Source organism: Cavia porcellus, unplaced genomic scaffold, assembly GCF_034190915.1.
Source record: "Cavia porcellus strain 051 isolate PalLab524CR breed Dunkin Hartley unplaced genomic scaffold, mCavPor4.1 scaffold_19, whole genome shotgun sequence".
Classification (NCBI taxonomy): Eukaryota; Metazoa; Chordata; class Mammalia; order Rodentia; family Caviidae; genus Cavia; species Cavia porcellus.
Window position 1 is genome coordinate 27,225,477 of NW_026947502.1, and position 23,432 is coordinate 27,248,908.

Below are 23,432 nucleotides of genomic sequence, written 5' to 3' on the forward strand. Positions count from 1 at the left end.
AGCCTTTCCAGATTTCTGATCCACAAAATTGTGAGCAGCATACCTATTTGTTTTGTGTGTAACAAGCTTTGGAGGGTAGTTTTGCTACATAGCAGTAAGTAATTGGGACAAAATCCTAGGGGTTGATCGCTGCTCCTGAAAAGTCTGTCTTTGGAGCCTGAGTCCTTCACAGAGTTATTCATAACTCAGAGGGTAGCGGGTGGTTCCCAGGCTCTTTAGGGTACTGCGGCTTTTTACATGGGAACTCCCCCTGCCCTAAAGAACCGTGAAAAGTCCTGGAAACAGAGCACTGGAAAATGAAGAGCTGATCAGTCTTCACCACCTTGTGAACAATGACTCTGCCTCTGGGAATCCCCTGGAGGACCTTTTCTTGTTTTTTCCAAGTGGTAACTTGCCTGGCAGACACAGTATTAAACGATAGCTGGGTGACTGGAGACCCAAAGGTGCCATGAGTTGTGGGTTCTGTCACATGGTAGGGTTCAGTGCAGTGGAGTTCACTTCATACAAAAACTCGGTTGACTTCATGACTTTTTTTTCCTGTTCTCTTTGGGGAGTGATTTTTTTTTTTTTTTTTTTTTTGTTCTTTTTGGGGAGTGATAAAAACTGAACTGCTTATGCAAGCACTAACGCGTGACTCTAGTCCAAGGCTTCTTTCTTCTCCACCCACAAAAAATAATTCACATAAAACCTGTTCTCTGGCCAAGGCTTGTCCCTCTTCAGCAGGGGGGCTTTAGTTTTTGTTGACTTTAGAACAAATTCAGGTTTCTGTCTCCAGATTTGGGGGCAAGCTGCTCTTGCTCCTTTTGGACACTTTGCTTAAATGCCAGCATATTTGGAAGCCTTTCTGCTTCCTCCTCCCACAGTCTAATACCTGAACCATTGAGTTGGAGCAGTCCCAAGGATTTGGAGAAGGCAGCTGCGTTTCTCAACTCATTTGGGGGCACTTATTCAAGAAATGTTCGTACCTGGAGTGAAAAGAGGTAAATCAAGGAGAACAGAACGAGCCTGAGGGTGGCTTTGCATGACTCCTAGAGCTCACCAGCTTTAGGCATATTTAGATATTCTTTTTTTTTTTATCAGTACCAGGGATCAAACTCACAACCACTTGCTTGGAAGGCAAGCGCTTATGCCACTGAGCTAAATCCCCAGCCCCGTATCTAGATATTCTTGAGTCTTAGTTTATTTGTAAAGTGGGATTCAGAAATAACATAATTCAGTAAGAGACAAAACAGGGGGCTCCTAACAGATCCCCAAGACACTGTAACTGTCACAGTGAAGATGTTGACAGAAGGGGGTTTGAGGAAGGCTGGCTTCTCGGCTGGTGAGGGGTGTATTTGATGAAGAAGGTTCACCAGTGCCAGCTGCTCTCCAAACATTTTCCTAAGTGATGCACAAGACAAACCTTTTAAAAAATTACCCACTGGTGAAAGAAATGATGAGGCTTCTCGATGGCCCTGCTGTCCCTTAACTGAGCCACAGTTTCAGTCCCCGTGGAGGGGAAAGGTGAGGGCATCAATTTTCCTTTCTGTTCTGAAGTAGAGCACTGCAGGGGCTGACTGCTATAAATACAAGAGTATAATTATTGTTTCCTAAGCCTGTGTAAAATAAACCGATGACAATTGGTTTAAATTAAAAATAAAGCGAAGGTGGAAATTCTAAGCCTCTGTCTGGGTTGAGTTCAAGCTCCCTGCTCATGGGCCATGTAGTTAGGGAAAGCCTACACCACAGACTCTTCACTTGTAAAATGGGGCTAATACCTATTACTTGTGGGACGCAGGATGACACAGACCATGCAAAATGGCGATTATGGTGCCTGCTACATTGTGGGCTTACCCGTGGTGGTGCAATCTGTAGTTAACTAAAACTTCAGCTGTGTTTTACAGTAGTGGAAAAGAGCTGGGGAAAAGGCATGAGCTTCATGTGTGCCAAGCCACTGAGCCATTAAACGTTGGCATCTGTTACAGGCTAGGCTCAGCCTGAAAGGCTGGGTGATCAGCCCCTAGGGGACACCTAAAGATGAGGGGAGTGAGTTGCAAGAACCTAACAGGACATGGGGGTAGCACTTACGGCCAGCTATTTGGAATCCCTTCTTTGTGTGGATGGCTCATAGGTTGCTCTGATGGAGAAGCCCAGGGCCCTCTTCAATGGGTTTCGCTCCCTGTGAGCTTCGTGCCCTGCACAGGCAGAGGACTCTCCTAGGCATCTGCAGCCGGCTTGCTCAGCTGACCCTTCTTGCATGTGAGACTCTTAAAGCCCCTCAGACAGTGACACAGTGAGTGGAAGCCATTTATTTAAAATCTTTATTAATGTTTGCAGGAAAGTAATGTAGTGTAACAATGGATAGGCCCTGTTGCCTACATCCATAATAGAAACAGGTATTATGACTTAGCAAACTCAGTGGCGCGGATCCTGAGATCAGACAGGGTTGTTTTTCCTAAGGAAGTGGCCACTATTTTTTCCATGTTTTAGTGACGGTTCTACTCAGTTCCAGTTTAAATCTCTCCGTGTGTGTGTGTGTGTGTGTGTGTGTGTGTGTGTAAGCCATGACTGCAATTTTGGGCTGATGTTTTCTATTTATTTAGTTTCAAGTATCAGCACTTTACTGCTCTCTAGCCTCTCATTTCAGAATAACAAGGCTATTTATTGATACAAAGGAGAGATGTTCAGATCATCTTGTTGAGATGCAAAGCTTAAAATAAACAGTGTCTTTATTTGGAGATCCACATCCTTCCTCCAAGGAAGACTCATGAGTAAATTTGTACGAAGTATGAAGCCCAAGGAGAGGGGCTATTTTTAATGTCTGCTTTGCTTACATTTTAGATTGGGCAAAATGCTCCCACTGATGTCTACCTGAATTTGGGCAGTTTTGAGCAATAAATGCTATTGTATGTTTCCAGTCACATGAAAGGTCCAAATGAAATGGTATTTTTGTGACTTTTGAGAGGGGGGAAGTAGCTAATGATAATGAAAAATATGTAACAGATCAGTCCGTGAGTACAAATGAGCGTAAGTAGTTTTATGCCTTTGGGGGAAAGCACTGAGATAATAAATACAAATGACAAATATTTACAATAGACACAATGAATGGGACAACAGAAGACGAACACGTAAGACATTTACACATCCATTCCAGGAGCTAGTGGACAAATGAACAGCCGACCCAGCAACGAGGGAGAATGTTATTACTTTAGCTTTTGAGTGACGTAAGGAAAAACAGTCAGCGTGCTGCAGGGGCCTGTGGCACGGGATGACCACGTTTATGCTCGGTTCCCATGGCAGAGGCTGGCCTTGCCTGCTGCTTTGCAGGGCAGAGGTGGATTAGACACATGGATCCTCTATTCTTCGTAGTCTGAGCTCTTTCGGGATGCTTCTCCTGGGGAGTTGCTGACCCACCCCTCTTAATGATTGCTTTCTCACATGGACTCTGGAGAGATTGGGTTGGATTTGGGGAACATAAAAGCTAGCTGTGTTTGGGGTGAAGATATTCCCTAGAACAAATCGTTTAAGAGTAGAAAAAAATTTAGCTTCTGTTTCTGGCCTCAGGTTGCTTGAGGGAGAGCTAACAAATGTCGAGATAAGGAAGGATGCATACTTTCTGGCTCACTCCCTAGAACTAGGCTCAATAAACTCTGGCCTGGGAGTCAAGTTCAGCTGGGGGCCTGTTAAATAAGATTTTACTGGAACAGAGCCAGGCTTTTCGTTTATGTGTCTGGGGCTGCTTCTGGGGTATAAAGGCAGAGTTGACTAGCAGCAACAGAAACCAAATGGTCCACCAAACCGACAATGGTATATTTACTATCTAGCACTTTATAGAAAAGTTTGCTGACTTTTGTTCTAGAAAGACCCAGCCCAGGACATCTGTCCATTCCTGATAATGAGTTCTATTCAAGCTTTGGCTGTAGCGAGAGCTTCACTTTGAAGCTATTAGGAAGAAAGTGCGTATTAATGAGATGTTCACAGTAACTGCAAGAAACCCGCTTCTGTAGATTTCCTGCCTCTTGTAAGTCCTGCCCTCCCTGCCTTGTATTTCAGCTCCATCTTTTCCCTCTATCTTCTTTTGTCCACTTTGACTTCCCTCCTTGTTGCTAAATGTCTAATTAGGATCTGGAAGTCCTTGTCCCTTAGAGGTTTTCAGTATTTATGCTAAAGTTAGCATTGCTTCATGGGAATTACTTAGCAGTCTTTACTCTCTTCTCCCTTTTTCTGTCCTTCCGTACACAGGAGCCAGGTTCCTGCTTGGCTGCACAAGATCACACGAGCGCCAGTGCTCTGTGGGTCTTGGCTAAGGGTCAAGGTGAGATAGCAACATTCTAAGGGAAGCTGTCAAGTGGACTCTCTGTGTGTGCATTTGCCTCCCGTTTGGAGGTTTGTTCCAGGTGGGTAGGAGCCCGTGTCAGTGCAGGGCAGTGCTGTTTGGTTCCTTCTTAAATTGTACTTAAAAAAATTCAGTTGCCAAGGATGGGCTGGGTTGTTTATTCTCCCCCTTTAAGCTGGTTTTAATGACCCAGTTGCTTTGTTTGAAAGCCATTTATTTAGATGACAGATATGTAGATGTCACTGGATAAATAAAAAAGTGAAATTAAGATTTGAAGCAGTGGTTAAAATATAAACACATGGGGGCCAATCCCTCAGACTGCGTCCCCTAGACAGAACAATGGCTCAGAAATTACACATAGAAATTACATTCCCCCGCCCCACTCAAGCAGCTCTGAATCGCAAGGTCCCATGCAGGAAGCTTGGCACTGAGCCCTGCCGTGGCTCCTGCCTGTGGCCCCTGCCTCCTCACCACCCTTCCCCTGCATTGTTGTGATACTTTGTTTACTCTGCCCTGGAAACCACACGCTTGCCTTCTGCAATGGCTGTGGTGGAGCCTAGCACCCCTCGTGTGGTCCAGCCCAGGTAGGCTGCCTGCTCACCTGCCCCTCCCTGCCTCACCTCCCCCATAACAGCACATCATGCGCCCACCACCCACTGGCTCCATGGATGGAAAGAAGACGAAGTTATCAGGAGGACGTGGGGGTTCCCTTGAGTATGCGTAAGTGCCCGATTCTCTAGGCACCTCTGAGACCTCGCTGCCTTAGGAGCTGTCTCACCTGTTCATACACCTTCATGAAGTCCACAGTCCCCACAAAATCCTGTGTGTGCCATTCCCCCTCTTTAATGGTAAATGTTTTGGAATGTCCATAGGTAAGAAAATGGACGTTGTGGAGGAAAGGTTTCGTAGCCGAGCTTTTTTTCATTTCACCTCCGGATATCAGAATACTCAGATTGTTCATCCTCCCACTCACTGCTTCCAGAAGGTCCCTGAGCCCCATGGCCGCCAGCTCTGCCCCGAGCATGGGCATTTGAGTGGCCCTTGCTCCCACGCTCGCCCTTGGCGTCTCGGATGCTCTCCCTGCTGCTGGGCTCTGAGAAGTAATGGCTTGCTTCCCCTTGGTGGGTCCGGGAGAGTCTGGCTCTGTCCATCTGGAGCTGGTGCTCGGGAGACACTGTGGGGGGCCTGTGCATGGCTGAGGTGCAGAAGCTTAGGATGGAACATAAACCTCCCCAGTTCTGCTCACACTGAGCCTGCACGCTGTGGGAGATGGCCTCCTTCACCTCCTCCCCACAGGTCAGCAGTAGATTCACCAGGTCCACGTAGGGTCTAGAGATTGAAAGCAGAGAAAAACTAAGAATGGAACAAGTCCCATAGGTGCCCTAGTGTACTGTGACAGGGCCAGGAAAGGGATGGGGTCAGTGTTTGGTTTGAATTTAGTGGAACTACTTTAAGCCTTTGCCCATATTCAGTGGAGCACTGGCCTCTGCCAATGTGCGTCCATGTGGACCTGGTCCATGGGAGGAGTTATAGGGCCAGAGAGGCTCTCATTCTTACACTGTTATTGCTTATATGTTGATGTCCCCCCAAAGTCTCATGTGACTAGAGTTATCGGTGGAGCTTTTCAGAGGTGGCTGGATGTAGGGCCTGTGATGCTGGAATTGATTCATGGTTGGATGCTACTACTCTGGATATGAGCACTACTGGCCCTGAGGGGAGTACCCTGGGTATAAGGGACAGAAGGAGGGTGGCTGTTGTCACTGCTTATGCTTGCTGCCGCCTTCCTGCCTTCTGTCCACTATGAATTGTTTCTCCTCTGTGATACCTCTGTGCCATGCCATCCTGTTTTGGAGCCAGCTGACTATGAACTGAAAACCTCTACAAACTGTGAGCCAAAACAAACCTTTCCTACTTCAATTTTGGATGTTGATTTCATCTCAACTAAGATACACTAGGTATGCAAACAGAGCCTGCTGTTTATGAAAAAGAACCAATAACAATTCACAGGTACCTAACACTGGGCTTAAGGCTGGGTCACTAAAAGGAAGGGGAGCATTGAATAGGGCAGCTGTGTGAATAACAAGGCAGGGACATTTTGGGTATGTACAGGCCATAGGATAGAGATGGGTTTCACCCGAATACTGGGTCTTAGTGTCAGTGGAACACATTTAGGCAAATGGTAGAGGGCCTTCAGTTCCAAACTCAGCAGTCCTTTCGTTAAGGGAGATGACATGAAGGTTTAGAGTTTGGGGCAGGGCTCCTAAATGGGGATCTTGACTCCCCACCCCCCCCTCCATGTGTGGTGCTGGTGAGGCCAGCTTATTTTGTCCCCGGTGCCATTCTTCGAGGACGCCTCCCTGACTGAGGCTCCCCAGAGCCATTTCTCCCATGTCTGTCTGTCCCTGGCCGAGGCACATGATGAAGGGTATTCTTGGAAAGTTACTGAATATACTTTCTTCTACATCTGGATGACGCTGGAATAGGTGGAGAGGGGCTCCAGGAAGACCACTTTCCTGGGATGTCTTTCCCCTTTCTAGGTAGCAGAGGCAGGGGAGTGGGAGTGGGTGTCTGATCACCCTTATTTCTTTAGTCTTGGCTTCCCTGGCACAGGAAGTGAGGGCCTCTTGTGTTTGTGATGAGCCAGCTGTCTGTGACACAAACACGCTTTGTTCTGGAGGGCTCACCTCCTTCTGCTGCCTTAGGCCATTCTTCTGAAAAACTGCTGGAGAAGTTCACCGCAGGGGGTGAAAGATGTGTGCAGAAGGTGTGGGGCAGTGTGCCTGCTTTATGAGTCATCTGGTAAGTGGTATGCCCAGCAATGGGTGCTACAGCCCACTTACTGAGCCTTTTTTACTCCTCATTCACCTTTTAAAATCCCCAGAGCAGGGTGGAATGCTTCATATGACTGGCATTCCTAGTTTCCTTCTTCTTTTTCAGTGCTGGAGATGAACCCAGGGCCTCATGCATGTTAGGCAAGTGCTCTACACTGAAGTATGTTTCCAGTTGTCATTCATAAATGCCCTTATTTAGCAAAAGTTCTAGATAACATTTGGCCAAGAGCATCAATCCCTGGCCCATCACCTTGAACAGGGAAATCACTTTGGAATGTGAGATCTTTATGACAAGCGGCAAAGATTTTTTTTTTTGCCCCATGGGCCGTGATTATCTGGATGATAGCCAGGGTGATCATGCTTTGCACCTTTGCAGTTGTTAGTATGCAGAAAGGGCAGATTATGTTTTAAAATAATGTGCAAAGCAGTTTGCTGCCATTTTTGTTAATTAGTTCTCAAGTTGTAATCCAGCAAACTGCTCTTACATCATGCATGTGAAAGCTAAGAAGAGGAAGAAGGCGGCCTTTAGAAGTTTCCAGACTAGGAGGGCGTGGGGCTGGGTTGGGAGGAGAGAAGAAGGAATGTGCTGGTTGATGGAGTTGCAGCTACTTTTTAAGACCTCCTTGATATTTCTGATGTCAGAATCTGTTCATAGTAGAGGTGAAAAGTGCTTAAACTTTCTAAGGCAGATCAGTGACAAAGACAGCATGACTCTGTGTTTTAAGGCTACCTTGAAGTTTCCTAGGCTGGGCTCAAAGACACAATTCCCTACCTCACCTTCCAAGAGTGCAGGGATTATGGTCTTGTATCCTCACACCCAGCTCCTTCCATTTCTTAAAACTAGCAGTTGGCTCAGGGAGCTCAATTTCACTAATCTGCTAAGTAGCAGCAGGATTTTAGCACCTGCTGTACCCCCTGAGGCTAGATGTGTACCTTGCAAGGGCCAAATATCGGTCTTTTGGGGGACTGTAAACTGATTCTTTCCTTTAAGAAAAGCAAGAGGAAGGCCTCTTCCCAAGGGTGTTCTGACTGCTACCTGAGCTCTCAGCACCCTAAGGCTGAGCGGGACCCCAGAAGGCAGGGCTACCATGTTCTCCTCAGACCCCCGCCCTCACTCCCAACTAGGAAGCTCTGGACTGCAGGAGGAGTATGTGTGCCAAAGCCAGTTAATCTAAGCCATGTTTCAGGCTGGCATGATGCCTTCTCAGGCTGCAGGCTGAGCCCGTGTCTAATGATAAAGCCCAGCTCACTCAACAGTATATCAGCAAGGCTAAAGGATTAAAACAAAACAAAACAAAACAACACTCAGAGGGGGATGTGTCTGGAGGCTCCAGACGAGGACGATGACAGGTGGCTGGCAGTGACAGGGTGTGTGGAGCCCAGGTAGACTGTCTGCAGCTAGGGGGAGGCAGATGACAAGGAGGCTGGGTTGGGGGATAGGAAGGGGTGAGAGGACGCAAGGGAACAGAACTCAAGAGGGCTGCTTTCACCCAGTGTGCTTGTTTTGAGGTAGATGAGGATTGGGTTGAGGAATGAGGTGTTGTGGATTCTGGATGACTGCATTTCCTTTCCTCTCCAGTGAGAACCAAATTTGGTTCTCATTCTTTATATATGATCAATGCTACCTATCCTGAAATGGTCTTTTTGATGTCTGGGTACTGACAGGATCCTGTAAGCTGTCATGATAGGAAAACTAAAATAAAAAACCGTTAGGTAATTCAGCCTGAAGTACAGGTGGACGCCCACAGGTGGCCTCACAAGGGCAGATCCTGAGCTTTGAGAGGTGCTACAGTGTGACAGAACTCACAACTTAGAGGTGCTGCCTTTGTGGGAAACAAGAGGACCTGTGTGGGGTCACACACGTGATGTGTCCTTAAAAGGGGCCTATGCTTCTGATCAGGCTGGGCCAGTGGCACTTCCAGAGTGGGTTAGAATGGGCCACGTGTTCACTGGAAGTGGCGTGGGGATCCTTTGGGAATAAGAGTCCCTGGCTCTGTGGGCCATATTCATGGGGGAGACACTCAAAAGTCACAGGGCTTCACCTCCTTCCTAAATTTGAAGGGTTGGGTAATAAACTTAATACTTTCAGCTTTCCTAAGAAAGACTCTCTCCAAAAGAATATAAAGACCTTTCATACTCTAAAAATGCACCATGGGGGACTTATAATCTGTCACTTGTCATCCCTTGTTAAGGCCAGCGAGCCACCTCTAATGGATGGCAGGAGGACATTGGGCTTGGGCAAATACACTTCATGGAGTCATGTGGTGTTTGTTTCTTCCAGTCGCATCTTAAAAAGGGGGGGATTTCACAGTACTTCTGTATAGGATAGGGATATATTGAGAAAAGGAAAAAAAAAACCCTACCACACTTGGGGACCAGTGAGGCCTCAGTAGGTCTAGCAAAGGTAGGGGAGGGAGAGGGGAAAGAAGCTTAAATTTTGACAACTGGCTTGTTCCTGACAGCTGGCTTCAATCATATACAGTTGGTTCTCCACATCCAGGGGTTCAACCAACCGCAAATCAAAAAATGGGGGGAAAATATACCTGTACAGAATATGCAGACTCTTGTCTTGACAATAGTCACTAAACAAAATAGTATAACAACCATTTACAAAACATTTGCATTGCATTAGGTATTATAAGTGAGCTAGGGGAATGTAAAGAGGGGTATATATGTAGGTTATATGAAAATACTACGCCATTTAAAAAAAGAGACTTGAGTATCTGTGGATTTTAATATCCACAACATTATGTCACCAATTCCTAAATTAAAAAGTAGGAACCAAACCTCAGAGCAAGTTCCTTAAGTTCTTAGCTTTTCTTTCTTCCTTTGTAAGAAGGAAACAGTAATTTCTGCCTCAGTGTTGCTGGGAAAGATAATTGTGATAATTCATGTAAAGCTCTTGGCCTAGGGCCTATGTATCAACATAAAAAAATGACAGTATTTCATAAGGCATTAGTATGACTCAGAAAAGGCAACATAATTTGTTTTTGGCAAAAGTTGCTTGTAGAGCTTCACCATAAATCTTATAATCCTTACACAGTATTGGGGGGTTGTGAGATACCTAAAACCTTATACCAAACGGGCAACAGCAGGAGACGGTTGTTGTATTCTATGACCTAGGTCATTCTGATAGAGTTAGAAAAGTGACATTCCTTGGAGAAGGTCATGGTATGAACTGAGGAGCAAGAATTCATAAAATTCTGCTGATTTGGCCCAGTGAGTCATTGTGGAAAGAACAATAGTGCCACCAAGCTGGCAAGAACACGTTCTGGACAGCTGAGCCAGTGGCTTGCTTTCTGATAGGCATCTCTGAAGGAGTCATCCTAATCTTCAATGTTTATGGATTGTGTGCCATATTAGGAACAGTTGTGCACCGACATGCTTTATTGTCCTGCAAAATTCAGGATTTTATAGCTGGGATAATTTTTAAGGAACGAGATGTCTTGGGTTTATCACTAAATTTCAAATCTTTGAATAGGTTCAGTGCACATTTCCGAGTTTTGGCATGGTAATATTTAGCTGATTAAAGTTTTTTGATGCAGTTTTGCTTTATTTTTTCTTCTGGCAGGGCATTAATGAATTAGAGAAGGTGAGCTGGGTTTTCTGAGCAAAAGAAGAGCCCAGAGGCAGCAAAAGCAGCAATTGCTTGGAGTTTTGGGCATTTAAGAGGTGCTGGGTCCAAACTGTGTGGATCCCAGTTGACTCTGCATCTCACCAGCTGTGCCCCTCAGTGGATCTGAGTTTTCTCATCATATAAAATGGAGCTGATTAAGGCATTTAGCTCAAAGGGCTGTTAGGAGGATCAGGTGAAAAAAAATAACAAAGCACTCAGCACAGAGCCTGGCACTTAGTAAACACTCAACAAATGTTATTAGGTATCAGCTTTCTGCAAGGACACCTCCTGCAGCTACTTGGAAGACTGGTTGGGTTTTTGGGAAGACAAAGAGTTATTTCTCAGCATATGTGCATGCACACAACACACACACACACACACACACACACACACACACACACACACACACACAGAAATCTGTCATTTCAGAATTGGTGATGGAAATCACTTTCAGTTTTCCTGAGAGCCAGTAGGAAAGCCAGTTCTTAGGGGAGGTAATGTGGCTTTCTGAGTCAACCTCAACCTTCCCCATTTGACAGGAGCTCAGCCTCCTACAGATAGCCCCCAGACCAACTGCACCCCACTTCCATCGTCCACCATCCAGCGCCCACGGCTCCATCCTTGCAGGAGCTAGCCTCCCAACCCGAGCTTCCCTGTGAGGTGAGGCACTAAGCGTACTCACTCATGCAGCAGTAAGTCCTTGAAATGGATCATCTCCACTAGCACCCGGGTGTTCTCCTGCGCAGCTGCGCACAGATCATGCTTGAGGTAGCATTCCCGCTGCAGCTGAAACACCATTTCTTTGATGGCCGGGCACTTGCGGCTTATGCAGCCGAACCTGTGCCGAAGAGCGTGGGCTTTGCACTTTAAGGCATCCTTGATGAATGACTTGCCCTGAGAATGGAAAAGAGAGAGGGGGCAGAAAGAAGAAAGACTTCGTGACATGGTTAGACATTTACCCACCTTTTTTCTCCTCCCTTCCTCTCTTTCTCCCTTCCTCCCTTTCTTTTTGGACAGTACAATGCCAAGGCCCCTTCTCAGGCTGAAGACCTCCCAGGTGACAGGCTGTATCAGAGGTACATTCAGAGTGACATGATACCTCCAGCTCTGGACCAAGAAGGATGTTGGCTTTGTACACTAACAGGTCTGCCTCTTTCCTCCGCAGCTGAACTTTTAGTTTCCCTTGAACTGGGGCTTCTGTGGCTGTCTGTCCTCCAGGCAGCCCAGTGTTGGCTGCTGAGTGGCAACTTTTCTGGAACACCAGGAGGAATTGGGCCATAACTCCTTTGTCATTCTCGGCAAGAGCTCTTCCCCAGTGGAAGGTGCCTCTTTGTCCAAATCGAATGTTTTTCCTTTTTCCTTTAATTCCAGGAGTACCACTGAGATGTGTGCTCATGGGGTCTCCCCTTCCTGCCTGAGTGCCTCTGGATTGTACTCTTGTTGTCTCCCATTCTTCAAGGAGGAACATTCTTTGCCTTTCCAAAAACGACTCTACTCCTTTAAACTGTTAGGATTATTGCCTCTAAAAGGCTTTCCTGGCACCCAGCCTGGCAGCATCTGAGCTGGGAGTGCCCAGCTGACAGCCCTTCCCCCGCACGCAGCCCTACTCTGAGGGGCCAAGGCAGCCAAGCATACATCTGGCCTGCAGTTCTCTTTCCTGGCAATCCCATTAGACTGTGCTTATCCTAGAAAGGAGACAGCTGTCGGGGGTGTGGAAGCAGCTCTGCCTTTGCTCCCTTATCAACCTCTCATGGCCCAGAGGCATCGTGGGACCCTTACCCAGGAATGGTTACACCCTCATTGCTATAGAAATGAGCTATCCCTGGAGAGGTCACCCTCTGCTTTTAGACAGGTCTGGAAGTCACCGAGTTGAGAAGGCAAAGGGGTTTAGGTCGGAAGTGGGAAGCCAGCCAACACATTTATTTTGGTTCTTCCTTTAGAGAGCAATCAAAATGTCTGCAGATCATGTCTGATGGCTGGAAATCCATGTGGTACTGTCACCTCCTCAGTGCCCCTTCTACTGTGAACTGTACAGTAGGAGCCAAATGCGATGGAGTACATGGGGTGCCAAATGATGAAGCAGTTGTGTGCTGAGAATCGTCTTGAAAGGGATGTGTGTAACTTGAGATCGTATTTCTGTTGGGTGGGGGTGGGGTAGGAAGATTAATTGATGCAAGGACTATGCCAATCTGTTCTTTGTATTCTTCCCTGACGTCCTATGGGATTGCCCTTCAATACATATCTTTCCTCCGGACTTCCTATTATGTTTCCTAATTCCAGTTAATTCAGAAGGGACACTTTAACTGAGAACCTCAAAGAGTTCAGAGTTCTGCTTTTTCCCTTCCGCGGTTGTTTCCCCATTTGCCAACTCATATCCTCTGATCCCTTCTGGTTCCCAGGCATTGCTTTGTCCGGCTCTGTACAGGATGTCAGTGGATGGTGACTGTGACATGCATAAACCACACCTGAAAGGCTGGCCTTTCCCAACATGATCTCTCCCCAGTAAAATGGGGAAAAATTTATCAGCTATAATAACAGGGTGTTTCAACAAGGTATATATCAGGCCAGGGAGAAAACGAAGGTGAGCCACAGATACCAAAACATGTGCTTGGGCTGTTGGCCCTGGAGCCTCAGACTGCTCATTGGGTTCTCGCTCTGCCCTGAGGTGCAACTCAGCTTTACCCTTGGGGACCCAGGGATGTCTGAAATGGCTCAGGCCCAGACAATATTTACTATATACAGCAATGGAAAAGTATGCAATTCCAAGGCATTCAAGGTTTTGACTGTTCAGGTTGGGAGAGAAGAGCCTGCTACTCAGAAGGAATACATGTCTGCTCTTTTGGAGGCCTTGAATTATTTAGATTGCTTATACTTATGTACACTAGATGACCATTTCCCTATAAGGTGTAAAAAGCTCTTTAGTGGAATGTGGAAGGGGAATCCCTGACCCTTCAACCTACTGTTTCCAATGCAGTGGGCTTTGGGAACTGTGTTCTGGGTGTCCAAACACAGTATGTCATCTTATAAAATGTTTGTAATTTACTAACTTTGCCAGTCTACTTTGCCTGTGCAAAACAGGTTACGAGTAGAATGAAGCTGGGCATGGTGATGAACATCTGTAGTTGCAGTACTCGAGAGGCTAAGGCAGGAGGACTGCCCCAAGTTCCAGGCCACACTACATAGCAAGTCTGAACTACATAGCAACACTCTGCTTCAAAAACAACAACAAAAAAGAGTGTAGAGGTATTTAGTTTACACAATAGCTCCAGGGAGCAGATCATCAGTGATATGGGGAGATACTGACATCCTGCTATAGACCAAGAATGTCTCTTGCAAGTTCTAAAATGCCACAAAGAGCAGTCAAGGAAACCTGTTAACAAATCTTTCCAGTGAACATTTTAATCATGCTATGTTAACCCCAAACCCTCATGCTCTATGTGGTTATTACCTGGGCATCAAATTTTCCAGCGTTGTGCAGAAAAGTCATGCAAATTCCATGTAAGCCCCGAATCTCACAAGAGTTGTTCTCGAAACATTCAAAAACGCCACACCCTACATCACCTGCGTTGACCAAACAGTGCTGGATATCCGCTAAAATGAAAATTACATACATGTGTCAGCTAGGCTGGGGAATGCAGAGAGGTCAGCTGAAATAAAACTAAAGACTGAAGGAAAAATTAAGGGGAAAGAAGTTAGCATTGACCATTTCAGGGTCTAATGAGACAAGGAAACAATCTCATCTCTCAGTACTACTCATAGTAAGTTCTGTTATTTGCAAATACTGTATTTGTAAAAATTAGCTTACAATGACAACCATAACAATAAGAAGATAGCTCTGAGTATCCTCCCCATTCTTTCCATTTTATTAAAGTATTTATGGGAATAGCTTGAAAGCAGAAAGCAGTTCAGCTTTTTCTCAAGGCTGCTCCTCATCAATGAAATACTCTTTACTTGGATCTGGAGAAGCTGCTGCCGTCCACCCCCACCGTTTCCTCCCTGATCCCCAAATGAATTCGTCCAAAAAGCAATCTCAATTCAGCATTATGATTCAACACCTAAAAATCAAAACAAAATTCCTATTAAGGCAGCGCCTCCAAACCATTCACATTAAAAATACCAGGCTAGGGAAGCTGCGGTTTTCCAGCAGGCTCGGGAATCCAGTCAGATGGGGGCTATAGCCCTGCAAACCGCCACCACCCTCGCTTGCAGGTTCCTTTTAATTAGGGATCCGGTGTGAGACAGCACTTAATCCCCTAGAATGCCCGTGGTCCCAAAGCTCGCTGCTCACCTTCGCAGAATGTGGTCTTGCTAAGCCTCGTGGGAGGACAGGCTTTCGAGTAGGACAGAGTGAGGAGTTAACTGTCAGGCTGCTGCGTGCAAAACCTTGCTTCCCTCCCATCCCCCTTTCCGATGCTCTGATTTAAACGAACCACAAAATTACAACAGAAAAGTATATTTTGGAAGATGGGCGGGGTCAGTAGAAAATCTGCATTCAGATTAAATCTAGCGAGAATGAGGGACGTGTATTTGTTGAGGGTCATCAACTCCCAAGAATCACGGTCAGTTTTCAGAGCAAGAGCCAAAGGGGGGAAGGGTGGTATGGGCCCTAGGCTGTGGAGCGGGCCACGCGGGTGCGGGACCCGGCGCGTGGAGGTGAGCGGCTCCGGGCTGACCCACGCGCAGCCCCGGCGAGCCGGCGGGCCCGCGACTCACTCACTAGGGGCGTTCCTTGTGGGCATTCGTCGGTTCCTGCTCCGGCAGTGAGCGCACGCACACTCTGTAGCCGCAGCGTTCCCGGGGCCCCCTAAAGGCCGCGGGGGTGGGGTGCGGTAAGGGTGGGCACAGAACGAAGGAGTTGAGCTGTAAGCAGATTTTCTCTCTCCTCAGCTCTGGGAAGAGGGCCAGCCCGGTGTCCCGCGCGCCTGGCTCAGCTCCGCAGTTTGCCGGAGAGCAGAGAGGCGGCTGAGCAGAGGAGGCGCACGGTTCGGGTCGTGTCACCAGTTCTTCGCTTGCTGACCTGCCCAGGGTCAGGGGACGGCGGCAGCACGGTGGAGGTACGCTTTGCGCCGCGTCTTAGCCCTTCCAAAAGCAGTGTCCCCCAGGGGGCGAGTACGCGACGCAATCTGTCTCGCCAGCAAAGTTTTGGGATGTCGGGCATCTTTTGAGGAGGGGGAGAAACAGTCCTGTCTAGACTGGTAGGCTCTGAAGAGTAAGTCTCCGGGTACAGGGCTCAGTCTAGCTCCGGGGACCCTCCATGCCTCCCATGGGTCAGCCGGGATGGAGTAGGGCGCTTTGCACGGGGTGGCCTGGCAGCGTCAGGCCCTGCCTCATTTCCCCTCAACCCTGGGGGAGGACAGCAACAAGTCCTGCCCCAGCCATTTCATCACCCTGCTAGCACGTGCGGATTCCGGGCGCTCCGAGCCCGGCGCAACCTCGCTTCGCCTCGCCTCGCCTCGTGCTTTCTTTTGCACGCCCCGCGCCACAGCAAGAGTTTACGCGGCCGGGGTGGGCGCCGGGCTGTGGGCAAAACGCCCGAGGCGCGCTGCGCTGGGCACGGTATTCTCTCCCAGTGGCTCCTGGCCGCGGGGGCACACGCATTTACCTGTGTTCTGCAGGGACAGGCGACCTTTCTGCTGGGAGCCTCTGTCTTGGGGACCTTCTGGTGGGTTGGTGGCATCGGTCCCCCGCGCCGGGTCGAAGGTGGCTAACACCAAAGCCAGGGTCACGAACTGGCCCAGCCGCTCGGCACACATGGTTCTTGGTGCAAACCTCCCGCCGGGAGACCTGGATTCTTTGTGCTCCCCGCCTCCTCTTCGCCGCCGCCGCTTCCCCTCCTCCTCCCGCTCTTCCTCCTCGCTCGCCTTTTCCCTCCTCCTCGCAGCCGCGGCTCGGGTAGAGGTTACCCAGCGCCCTCCCGTAGCTCTCGGGAGAGCATGTGACCAGGCCGTTAGCAGCGCCGCGAGTGCCCGGCAGTGGCCGGGATGGTGCCTCAAATATCCCTGGAAGCTCTGGTGTCACTTGAATGAAGGAGTCGAGCAGGTGTTGTCCCGCAGGCTGGACCAATCCGAGACCCCAGCCCGTTTGACAACAGAGTCGGGAGGCGGGGCTTGCGCCCAACTACTACAGGAGGAAGCTGAGCTCGGCTGGGAGCGCCCGACAAAGTTGCAGACCTGGCGGCGGTCACGCGTTCGCATGTGTGTGTGAGTGCGTGTGCGTGAGCGTGGTCAGAGATGCGTGCGCGGGTGCGGGGCTCCAGGGCTTGGCCAAACGCGCTCCACAAATACCAGAGCAGATCGCAGCGCCGGTGGCGAATACAGAAGGCAGGAGGGAACCGTCTATGCTGGGACTCTCGGACCCTTGGCTTGCACCACAATCGCATCCGGCTGGGAAAGTTTTCCCTTACCAATTGGAATTCATTGGAGATTTTAGCCTCGTGGCCTGGATAGTTTAGAGCAGTTACCCAGGCGCAGTGATAGCCTGGATGGGTGGAGCACGCATGGGGATGCCTGGCGTCGTGGCCTTCTGCATTACAAACAAAACAGGATTGCAGACAGGAGCAGAAGCCCTCAATAAAATGTTTGGCCTGAACAACTGCCCTGTCTTCTCGCTTTCTTTTAGGTGGGCCCTGTGACACTTGGGAAGTCGTGTCTCGCCCCCTCCCACTACAGATGGATTCCAGTCTGGGCAGCAGGGATCCAGGTGACAAGTCAGTCTTGCATCATTTCAAGGCGGGTAACAGAGAGGCCCACGCAGCCCTGGATAAGCCCGCTGTGGAGCCTCGCGTGCCCTGGTGTCTGTCTTAAAGGCAACTTTACTGTCTCCAAGTACACTCTTTAATTTTCTCAAAGAGCTACTTTCCGCCCGACTCGGGGTTCCCTTTACTCTTTTAGTGGAAATGGAAAAAAAAGAAAAAAAAGAAAAACACAAAAAAGCAAAATTCAGGGAAATGCTCTCCATCGCTTCCCCTGTCCTGTTGGAGTCTCTTTCCTAAGCACTGCCCGGATTAGATTGCCCCCAGCTGCTGGCTCCCCGGCTGGAGGAAGTAAGCAGAAAGTTGGGCGCCGCTTGGAGCGCCTTTCTCCTTGCTGTGTGTGTACGTGTGCACGCTCACGTCTCCCTCGCTACGGGGCCGCGGACAGGAACTGTTCACCCCGACGGCGCAGCTCTAGGGGGTAGCAGGGGTGGGGGAGGGCGGCCAGGCGCGCGGCAGCCTGGAGTCCCGCGGCGTGTTGGCACACCCGCGTCCCTCCCCCGCAGTCCCCACCCTCCTCTGGGAGAACAGGTGAGCCCGGGTACCAGCTCTCAACCCTCACACGCCCCCGCCCCGCTTGGCTCTGCAGTAATGTGCCAGGAAGGTTTCATCACCCACCGCCCGCGGCGACACAGCCGCAGTTTCCGCGGCGGGGCGCACTGCCGGCCTTACTGGGCCGCCATGTGACATGCTTGGGGGAGGGGGTACGGAGATGCCGGGGCAGGTCATCCTTCAGCAGCTGGCTTCAGCCTTCCTTCCTGGGGCCAGGTGAAGCTCAGGGCTAGGTGACCACCCCTGGCCAAGGCTACCTTCTCGCGAGGAGCAAACCTCAATGGGGAGGGGGGGGGAATGGGGCAAGTGCTTTCAGAATGGGCTGCCCAGGGTCTGGAGTGCCCAGGAGCCGCTGTCCACGGCACCTGCTTAGGTTTCAGAGCCTCAGGAAATGGTCACTTTAGTCCGAATCTGCAGAGGTGGCAAGAAACTGTCCACTCATGCCGATGCTTCCAGTCGCAGTCAGCTCCCGCAGCTACAGATCTTTTGTAGCAAGGCGCAGACTGGCGTTCTCAATGCCCGCCTTACTCAGCTTGGCGTCCCTCATTCAGGAAAAACCACCTCTTGCCATCCTTAAAAGCCAAACAAGCAAATAGCACAACAGCATTCTGGCTTATCCTAATTGCTCAGGGCCCCAAATTTCCTGGGGTCAAGTGGATGTTTGTTCTCAGTCTTGTTTAAAGGTATTAACTGAGTTCTTTCTTTCCATCTGGTTTCTTTTGTAGATGAGAGCACAAAGAGTATTGGCATTAAAAAGGCATCTGGTCCCACCCCTCCCCCCCAAACAGAAATAGAAGATCTAGGGGGCAGGAGCAAGCCCACCTTTGCCAGCTGCAGATACCTGGGCTTCTGCCAGCAGCCTGGCACATGGAGGTGATTGGTACCTGTCTTCTCTCTGCCTGTGTTAGATACCGCCCTTGCTTCCTTGAGGCCTTGGCTTGCTGTCAGAGGAACTATAACTTAAACATTCCTCTTGAGGCTATTTGTCTTTACAAAGCAATTAGCCAAGAAACGTTCATGGTTCTTGCCTGAGCAAACTGTCCCTTTGGAATGAAAAAAACAGCTAGCAGCTAGAATTTGAGGTGTTGCAAACATAGGCTCTTGTTCTTAAAGGTTTACCTCTGGATCACTTAGCCATGGCCGAAGTGTCCAGCTGAGAACCCTGAGTCCAGTCAGCCTCATCAGGGCTTTGAGAATTTTGCAGAATCCTGGACTGTTTGCAGGGGTGCGGCCCAGGGGAGAGCAAGGGCTGGAGTGCACGGACTGATGACTTTGTCAGGATCTCTTTTTCTCTCTCTGATTCCTTTGGCTCTGTCACTCTGCCTGGTTTGGCAGACTGGCTGATGAGAGTGGCAGTAATCATAAAACTTATAAATTAATATGATTGAGAACAAGCACGGTGTCACCTGCCATGTTTGAGACTACGGTGTCCTTCTAGACCTGAAGTCCACCCTAACTTTGAGTTGTGAGAAGCATGAGGACAGATCAGTTAGTGCTGCCCTGAGGTTAAGTAGAGCACTGGGCCTTCTTTCCCACTGAGACCATGTAACTATGGGGAGGCAGTCATGGACTGCCACGCGATAGTAGCTTCTGAGCTGGGTGTGGTCATGCGTGCCTGTAATCCCAGCACTTGGGAGGCTGAGGCAGGAGGATCACTGCGAGTTCAAGGCCAGCCTGAACTGCATAGGGAAACCCTGCCTCAAAAAGTTAAAAAAAAAAAAGGCACACAGTAGCTTCTAAGGTTGAGGCATACGGCCTTGTTTCTCTAAATCCACTTCATGTGTTAACTCCAGTCAACTCTATAAGTGGGAAGGTTTTTAAAGAGGGGGTATTTGGATGAGATCTTGAGAAATGGAGCAGGATACAACAGTAACAAAGTTGAGGCAAGAGAAAGAGAGTGGGTGTTGCAGGTGGTAGGTTTGGAGGTAAATGCAGGAGGGAATGCAGTGGAATTTGCATCGGGAGTAGATGTTGTCCAGCTGGTGTTAAAGGGCTCAATCTGGTGAGTTCAACTGTGCCATGTTATGAGACTAGGCCACTGCGAAAATCCGTGCTCATCATGGAAGAGCTTGCTCTCTCATCCTGATGGGTATTTAAAGATCAGATTGTGGGATGCTCTTTGATTAGATGCTCTTTAGGAATTATAAAAAACTTAGAGGCCTTTTGCTGACATTGCGAAACAAGGTGAGGGGAATTGGCAGGAGGGAATTGAAGTCTTGATGTGTGTTGTGATAGCGGTGAGGTGTTCTTGCTCAGGCCTGAGCAGGCGGAGCCTTAAAGGACTAGATGTGTTCTTGGCTGTGGGACAGTGTCTGTAGCTTCACACACGCTGTCTAGCCCAGGCATTCTGTGAGTCCCAAAACCTGAGTGTGGAACATGGCTTATTCCAGAGAGCTCCGCCCACCACACGCCCCGCCCTCTTGAACTGACTGCCCGGGCTGATGGTGCCACCTTATGGTCAGAGTGGGAACTGAATGACCGAACAGCCTATCTGGTTCTAGGGCCTGAGCACCAGTAATGGGTTGCCTCTTTTCCTCAGTTTCCTTATCAAGTTAGTTAATACTGACTTAGGAAATCTTCTCACAGTGAGATACTGGAATTCTCTTCATCAAAGAAATTGTTTCCAAGCTTATGTTTTTCCTGCTCCTTCCTTAGCTGTCTCAGTTGTGAGCCCCAAATCTACCCTAATCATGGTTCCTATGCATCGTGCTCCGGGAAGGAAAATGAAAAGTTATTAGAGCGAAATTGGTCATTCAAAGTTACAAACTGCCGCTGTCAGGGCTCTGAAATTCTTGCAAGCAGAGGCCCCTCGCTATCTATAGTTCTTCTAATCTTATTAACCTGATTGCTTCGTTCAATAGAATTCAAGATAAAGCAGACTAACTTTTTAATATTTGAGTTTGTTTATTAATAATGCTACAAAATTATTTTCTACTAGCTTTTCCTCTAAAAATATACAACTTCAACAATATTATGAATTAAGAAGACTTTTTTGGGGGCTGGCTTGGAAACCTGAAATTTATAATTTTATTTTAGCTTGCATGGTTGCATGTGCCTGTGGTCCCAGCTCCCTGGGAGGGTGAAGAAGGGTGACTGCGTGAGCCCAGGAGTTTGCCGTCAGCTTGGTCCACACGGCAAGACCCTGAGCCCAAAATACATACCACATGTTTATATGTACATACTTATTTTTTGAAGAAAAATGTATTTTGGGTTCTCTAAACAATCTCAGAGTGTTGGAACACAACATGTTGGGCAGTTAGGCACTTCCTCTATGTCACTGATCAATAGTCAAAGCTCTCATGTATTGACTGGAAATACAAATGATAACAAGGAATTTTCAAAAGCCCAAGAGAATAGGAAGACTGTGTCCCTCACCATAAGTCCACTTACTGAAAAGAATGTAAGGTAGGAAACATTGCTTGTCTGCTTGGGAGCCTCTCAGCATTGTTAGTGCGTTGCTCTGAGGCTTGCATTTTCTCGGAAACCCTCTTTGTTTTCACTGGGTCCTAGTCTTTGCTTTCCCATTGTTTGCTGAGACAAACTCCAGGAGGCACTATCTCGTGGAGTGGCTGCCTGGGTTCTGCCGAGGGAGCTAGCTGAGCCCAGGGCTTGTAGCCTGGTGGATGCAGGGAGCTTTTCCTGACTGGGTTTCGACTTTGCTCAGAGAGCTGTTAGATTTCAAGCAGTAAAGAAAAAGCCTGTTTTTGGCAGCAGCGGGGTGGGGGTGGGGGGTGGTTTCCTAAGAAAGTAGATTTTGAAAGTTTTGGTAAATGACCAAACCCATTAGTGCAATGTAACCCTCAGTATTCAATCACAGTTTTGCATTTAGATTATATTTTTTTTCCTGAGAAGTTCTTTTTTTAAGAACTGCTGTTTCACGACTTCTGTTCATTTTTAGGAGTGTTCTTAAGCCCAAAGAGCACGTTTTAAACAAAAGTAGAATAAAGTCCATTCTCTGTTAAAATAACCACGTAGCACTTTGGGAACCGTTTATAAATCTAGGTGGGTATATGGATAAATTGTAGGCCCTTAGTGACTTTAGTTTTCTTGTATAAAAATTTCTATTTAATCACCCTAAGAAATATTTTATTATTACTCCCCGGTTATTGGTAATTACAATAAAAATCACTAAAATAAAGAAATGGAAGAACGGTAGAGTCACCTGTAAGGATGAAGAGTCACCTGTAAGGATGAACAAAGCTGGCCGTCACTGTTGCATCCCCCGCTTTTTAATTACATCGTCCGTAGGGTCACACCATCTCTCAGGAAGGTACAGAAGAAGACAAAGGGCAGACACAACCCAGGTGCCCTCAGCCAAACACGTATGCCGGGGGGAAGCCATTCTCTTTACAAATGGTGCTGGGAAAACTGGCTGTCCACGTGCAAAAGACTGAAACTCACTGCGTACCAAACTGAAATCAAAATGGGCCAAAGATCTAAATAATAAAGCAGAAGCACTTAACCTACTAGAATATAAATCAGGCAAAACTTTTGCAGATATAAGTGTAGGCAAGGACTTTCAGAATGCAACTACAGCTGCATAAGAAATAACATCAAGAATCAACAAATAGGATTAGATCAAATTGAAAAGCTTATGCACAGCCAATGAAACGTCCAACGGAGTGAGAAGACAGCTTTCTCAATGGGAAAGCATTTGTGCTAGCTATTCCTTGGACAGAGGACTAATATTAGAATACATAAAGAATTCAAAAAGAATTTCCACAAAATAAAAGACCTGATCAGTCAAAAAAATGGGCGACTGAAATGATCACACACTTCTCAGAAGGACAGATGATCCATAAATGTTTGAAAAACTGTCCAAAATCTCTGTCCATTAAAAAAGTACAAATTAATACTGGCATTTCTTGTTACTCCAGACAGAATGGTTAACATTAAGAAATCAAGTAATAACAAATGAGAGGATGTGAGGGAGAAGGAACCCTTTTAAAGTTTTGGTGGGAATGTAAATTAGTACAATCACTGTAGAAATCAGTATGGAGATTCCTCAAAAAACTAAAACTAGAAATTCCCTTTGACCCAGATATTCCCATTCTCAGTATCCGTGTTAGAGACACATGTTGCGGCTACACTCATGTTACCCATTTTTGTAGCAGTACAACTGGTAACAGCTAAATCTTGAAAATAGTCTATATATATGTCGACAGATGAATAAAGAAAATGTATATACAGGATGGAGTACTACAGGGCTGTTAAGAAGGATACATTTGAGTCATTTGTAGGAAAATTGATGCATCTTGAGATGATAATGTTATGTGAAATAAATCAGATGTACAAACTTAAACATCTCATGATTTCTCTTACATACGAAACCCAAAATATAAAGAACAAAATAAAATATAGATAATA

General features: G+C 47.7%; 1 protein-coding gene and 1 long non-coding RNA gene across 4 annotated transcripts; one reads left to right on the plus strand and one right to left on the minus strand.

Annotated features, from left to right (window-relative positions):
* Positions 1-4,512: 4,512 nt before the first annotated feature.
* On the minus strand, positions 4,513-17,314 carry Stc2 (stanniocalcin 2). The gene is made up of 4 exons (XM_003473218.5): positions 16,365-17,314; positions 14,211-14,353; positions 11,445-11,656; positions 4,513-5,644 (listed from the first exon to the last, which is right to left on the minus strand). The coding sequence occupies exons 1-4, from the start codon at positions 16,513-16,515 to the stop codon at positions 5,242-5,244; spliced, it is 909 nt and encodes a 302-aa protein (XP_003473266.1). The 5' UTR covers positions 16,516-17,314; the 3' UTR covers positions 4,513-5,241.
* On the plus strand, positions 15,051-23,367 carry LOC111757815 (uncharacterized). 3 transcript variants are annotated; one of them, XR_002792087.2, is made up of 3 exons: positions 15,051-15,321; positions 15,650-15,816; positions 17,381-23,367. It is a non-coding gene; the product is annotated as an uncharacterized LOC111757815 (long non-coding RNA). The 3 variants fall into 3 exon arrangements; XR_010041105.1 differs by lacking the exon at positions 15,051-15,321 and adding an exon at positions 15,328-15,415; XR_010041104.1 differs by lacking the exon at positions 15,051-15,321 and having other exon boundaries at positions 15,439-15,816.
* The last annotated feature ends 65 nt before the right edge of the window (positions 23,368-23,432 follow it).